A 6118-nucleotide genomic window follows, 5' to 3' on the forward strand; every position below is an offset into this window, starting at 1 on the left:
ATGTCTTTATTACCTTCACAAAAAAAACTTATATGCCTATGGTCGGCACATGTTCCCGAACCGTGTTTCGTTTGTGAAAGTCTGGTGTCTATATTAGGATTAACCTGTGTTATAGAGCACCAGGAAAAAATCTAATTAAGAAAGACATGAGTAAAAAATTTTTTTAATCTCAGTGCCCAGTGTCACTCCACATTTCATATTGTAGCTTCCTTACACCAATACTTAAAATACCCGAAAGATTCGGCAACGATAGCTAGTACAGTGCACTTAGTAATCTAAGCTTTGCCCGCAGAAACCTATTTTGTGTGTTCGAAAATAGGTTTGATTGAAAAACTCTATGGAAACGTCAGTCAAGTTGGCAGCTGAATGTAGATTGAAAGTGTAATTGATTTTGTCTGAAAAGGTCCCCTGACAATTTAAAAAGGCATTTGGACATGAAAATCGTATTAGACTGCTCCTAGCGGACTAGTATTGCTCAACTGATTTATTGTTTCGCTCGAAAAAGGATACCTAAGTGTATACCGACTAGTAAATTGCGGTAGACTTAGTGCGAGTTTGCAAGTATTCCATTACATTTTTGGACAGTCCTTTTTAATACATAGTACTAAATTCAATAATATGTAATCAAGAGATTACATAATCAGAGGGCCTACCACAACCTCTTAAAACAATATTACTTTACTACATTGACTTTTCGTACCATGACGCGCTTAAAGTGAACTTATTATAATGTTAAAACTATGATGTTTTACCCACTCAAAACACTATAAACTACAAACAATAAAACATCATCAGCTGAGTGAATGAACAGTCACAATACTATTCATTCTCTCAGCACAGACGTAATGAGCACCCCCAAATATTTCGAAAACGATACCGAACTTGCCATTATTCGAAAAATCGTGCTCGCCATCTTGGATTTAGAAGTGAGTGCCGTATTCGTATTGAGCATCCTCAAATACTTCGAAAAGGATACCCACAATAGATTTTTTGAAAAATTGTGTCCGCCATCTTGGATTTACAAACAAATGGTATATTCGTAATGAGCACCCCCAAATACATCGAAAATGATACCCAACTTGCCATTATATGAGAAATCGTGACCGCCATCTTGCATTCAGAAAAGTCGTGTTAGCCATCATGTATTCAGATATAAATGCCATTCCCAGAAGGATTACCAAAAGTAAATTTTTGAAAATTCTTGGCAACCATCTTGGATTTAGAAATTGATGCCACATTCTCAATAGACACTCCCAAACAACTCGAAAACGTCTATAATTCTCGTTGGCGATCGACAATGTCGATTATACGTTGTCGATTATATTAATACGTTCTGGTATTATTTTTAATTTTTTTTCTTCACTTTTATCAAAATATGTGAAAGTAACGTTTCTTCGTCCGAATCCATCGTGTAACTGAGTCGAAAGATAAAATATCACTAAAAATTTGGTCGCACTTCAGCAGCGCGACAGTCGCGCGACCGCCGCGCGGCTGCAGCGCGGCTAACAGCGGCTAATTTGAACGCGCCCTAACATGTAAATGGCGTCGTAAGATAGCGTGAACCTAATTTTACGATAAAATGGGTTTCAATTTCGTGTTATAGCGTCAAATGTCTTCGAAAAATGGAAGAAACGGTCGAAGAGGCAGTAAAGATTACAAAATCCTCCGAAACATACCAGCTGTGCCAGAAAAGTCCCGTGTCTTCTCCTTTTGACCTTGGCGGTCACTTAAATACGAAGACTTTATTCTTTGTTCTGCTTTTGCAATTCTTTTTACATAAAAAGTTTTCAATACAAGTATTAGGTATTGAAACATTTTTATAGTAATATTTAACTTAGCAATTTGTATGAAACTTACTTTAGAACTTATAAGAATCTAACAAACAGATAACTTACCCGACTAAGTGCAGCTGGGTGCGGATAAAGATTGACTAGACACGATTCTCTTCTCGTGCGGTAGTCCCATCGGGTCTCCAAATGGGGTAGTTCCATTGTGTCGCATATGCTTTGGACGTGAGCTGCAGCGGGGGCGGATTGTGGCCCGAAAATGGCTGCAACCCCGCTCCGCAGGAGATGACATACTGTTGGGAGAATGTTGAGTTAGCAAGGTCAATAAAATCCTAAGAACAATTTTGGCAAGTTAGATTTTTCGCTTTGGCACAAATACAATTATAGGCAAATGTAGGCTTTCGTTATCCTTTATTTGTGTCAAACATTTGTAAGTCAATGGTCAAACATAATAAAATCCGAGGAAAACAAAAAAATTTTCATACATATTGTCTTTGAACAAAAACAAATTCATTTCGTTACTTTAGCTAAACGGAATGTGGTTGGGGAAATGAGAAAAAGGAAACATTAGATAGTGTGATGAACAAATTCGTAACATAAGGTTTTCGGAGAAACAGGATGCAATAAATTTGAACTGCCTCTGTAGTTGAATGGTCACCATCCTAGTCTGACACGCAGGAGTCCCAGGTTTGATTCCCAGACCGGGAGAAATATTTGCATGGACCACATAAATTTCTCTAGTGAGTTTGGGTGTAATTTGTGGTTATTTATGTGTGTGTCCATGGCACCCGCGTTACAGGATTTTCCTAGTGCGGGGCTATGAGTGTGTGCGTTATTATTATTATATTATTACAGTATGACATCATAAATCTCAGAATTAAAAATTCAAAGTAATACATAGGGCGCACTATAAGTTTCCGGATCTGGCCACTTACATAAACAATATTTTAAAAAGTAATTTCAACATTTGAAAATGGAACTTTTTGGCTCTAGAATACAGTTTGTTTAAATATGACTGTCATTGGTTTTTACATTGTGGCGTCATTTTAGAAATTGGTTGTCTACATCGTCATGGATTTAACTCCAGAAAAAATTCGTAGTACGATTTTCTACGAATTCAAGTGTAATGTGACAACTTAGCGGAGCTTCGCTCGGTTTTAAGCTGCTTTTGGCGATGAAGCACCAAGCAAGACGACTATTTATAGCTGGTTTGCAGAATTCAAACGCGGTCGTGTGAATCTCGGTGACGAATTTCGTGATGGTCGCCCGTCCGCTGTTGTGAACAACAAAAATATCGATGCTGTGTCATACGGCTATGATCGAAACAGACAGGTATGTGACATACCATAAGATTCGATCATCTTTAGGCATAGGCATGAGTCAAATACAATCAATACTACACAAACATCTGAGTATGAAAAAGCTGTGCTCTTGGTGGATACCACACAATTTGGCTGAGGCTCAATAGACGGTCCGCGTCACTTGGTGCAATGCCATGCTTACCAGATTCAGCGAAGGGGCGTCAAATTTGATGTGAGTCATAGTAACTGGTGACGAAACATGGATTTATAGTTACAATCCCACAACAAAGCAGCAATCGAGCGTAAGGGTCTTTCGAGATGAGCCGAAACCAACCAAAGTGGCGCGCATGCAAAGTGCCTCTAAGCGGATGATTGCTTCTTTTTTTTTTATAAAACTGGACACGTGGCTACTGTTGCTTTGGAGAATCGTTGTACCGTGAATACTGATTGGTACACGACCATTTGTTTACCAAAAGTTATTGACAAACTTCGTAAAAATAATCGTAAACGCCGTTTCATAGTGCACCAAGATAATGCCAGTTCTCACACGACCAGACAGACAAATGTATTTTTGAAGGTAAGATACGTTGACCTTATGAACCATCCCGCGTGCAGTCCCGACCTGGCACCTTGTGACTTATATTTATTTCCAAAAATTAAGAAACCAGTTACGCGGTCAACGATTTTCATCACCGGAAGAGGCTGTCGAAGAGTATAAAGTTAATTAGTAGTAAATTGGTTCATTTGTAAGAAAAAATGTATTAACGCTAACGGAGAATATTTTGAGAACCAAAAAATTCATTTCTGACCATTTGTTGTATTTTTTCTTATTAATTCCGGAAACTTATAGTGCACCCCACGTGTATAATATATTCTGTAAATCGTGTTTCTAACTTGCGACAGGTAACACGAATAACCACACCAACTACCTTAATCTCATCTCGGACCTATTAATCTGACACTATAAGCATCAGAGCGATGATTCAGGCGCTACTCAGAACAGCCACACAGCACCTATTTAGAAAAGTTCGTTTCCCGAATTTGTTCTACCAGGAATCGAATCCACGACCGGCATGCGCCAACAGGGATTGCTGCTGGATTACCAGCTCGTTGAATGTGAATAAACTTTGATCAGAAAGTTAAAGTACTTGCGTAAATCTGTATATAATGTATATTGATGAAGAGTTATTCAACCTTATCCCTTCCTCTCCTTTCCATCAGCGGACCACCCGTGCCGGACTGCGTTGCCACAGTTGGACGGTCAGTTCAATACCGTCCCGCACTAAAAAGTTTGGCAATTCGTTCTTATGCTGAACCATCAAATTGTGGAACCAACTCCCGGCGCATGTATTCCCTCCCCTCTATAACATCGGGTCCTTCAAACGTAGTGTGAAGAAGCATTTGGCCAGACCGGCAAAATGATAGTGACGGAGTGAAGATATTTGTGTTTTCCATCCGTTACTCTCATCTCTGGACTGTATTCGCACTTTCCATCAGGCGCGGTGCAGTCATTTTGCCGAGTCACAATAAAAATAAAAAAAAAATAAAAAATATTATTTATATAAATTAAAATACTTTTCGTATAAAAGACACACAGAACTACATCGAAAAGTTCGCAGCCCTTTTAAAGGTTTTCAGTTCAGGTATTTACTCGTATTTTTTACGTACAAAAACTTTATACAGAGTTTTAAACTTCTTGTGAAATTTGGGATGTAATTTTATTTTGAGATACTTTCAGGTACATTAAAAATATATTATTAATAACTACTTTTAGTAGTTGTAGAGCGCCTTGTGAAAGAGTTCGTCCAGGGAAGTACTGCCAGGTTTTTCTATTTCTGCCGCCAAGTAGTAATGTGAGCATTATTGCGTTACGGTTTAAAAGGGTAAGGGTGTTGGTTAAATTATAGGCACATGGGACTTGTCAACTTATGTCTCAGGGTGATGGGTCCAGTAGCAATGTGAGTATGAGTATGATCTTTGCTATTAAAAACGCTGTGTGGCACTGTAACTGCTCTACAAATTTTGTATTTTACAGATAACTCTCTCTCTGACTTTCCCTGACATTCAGCAACTTCGGAGTGCAACACGCGAGACTGAGCTCGATGCCTTTACCACGAGATTACAGTGACAGTTATCGCTAGCGATCACTTGAAATTGATTGTGTACAAAATGTTGTTGCTTCTTGTGACCACTAGAGGCGCTGTATGATTTTTCATAAAAAATTGTGAAGTAATTCACTAGCGACCAATTTTTAGCATGTCACGTTTGAAGCCCATAGAGTATATCTACCTTTTAAACCGACTTCAAAAAAAGGAGGAGATTCTCAATTCGACTGTATGTTTCTTTTTCGTTTTTTTGTAAGTATGATACGCAGTAAGTCTTTTTGTGAAGCGATTTAGATGATTCTTTTTTGTTGGAAGCGTGGTATGTCACAAGCTGTTCCATTTAAATTTGAAGAAAATATTCCACCTCTAGGGGTGGCAAACTAGGGGATGAATGACTTCCCATAGTGTGCTTACCATAACCTTTTGCAAAACAATCTTATTTCAATGTAAGCTTTATTATAATATTACTCATATTCGTACCATGACAAACCTGTCAACCAAGTAATGTAATTATTGCTAAAGTGATTGAAAGAACGATGATTTCCCAATATTATATATTCCTTACTAAAAATAGAAATAACGCTATATGAACTATATAATGCCATCTCTTTCTTTTTTCATGTTCCAAATTGTCTTATCGTAGCATAATGTTTAAGTACTTTATGTTATTTACATTCAGAGAATTTTTTTTTTAAACGATAAGTATGTAATAATAAAATCTATTAAAATGACCTTGATTTTCAATTATTTTTCCGCATTTTCATGAACAAAAATAAATAAGACAACTTTTAACAAAAACTTACGCTAAAAAACGCTGTCATAATTTTACGAAATAAACATCGCGTATTTTTATTTACCGCGATATGAGGGGAAGGAGGGAGGGAGAGAGGGAGAGAGGGAGAGAGGGAGAGAGGGAGAGAGGGAG

At 37.8% G+C, this 6118-nt stretch overlaps 1 protein-coding gene across 3 annotated transcripts in view; it reads right to left on the reverse strand.

Moving 5' to 3' along the window:
* Positions 1-6118, reverse strand: part of LOC113229390 (glutamate receptor ionotropic, kainate 2) — a 32773-nt gene that overhangs the window by 18914 nt on the left and 7741 nt on the right. For all 3 annotated transcript variants that reach the window (XM_026462961.1, XM_026462959.1, XM_026462960.1), the window contains exon 4: positions 1896-2080. In XM_026462961.1, the coding sequence (XP_026318746.1) occupies positions 1896-2080 (185 nt within the window). The remainder of the gene's footprint in view (positions 1-1895; positions 2081-6118) is intronic.

This window comes from Hyposmocoma kahamanoa, unplaced genomic scaffold (genome assembly GCF_003589595.1).
Source record: "Hyposmocoma kahamanoa isolate Upper Pololo Valley unplaced genomic scaffold, ASM358959v1 62, whole genome shotgun sequence".
NCBI lineage: Eukaryota > Metazoa > Arthropoda > Insecta > Lepidoptera > Cosmopterigidae > Hyposmocoma > Hyposmocoma kahamanoa.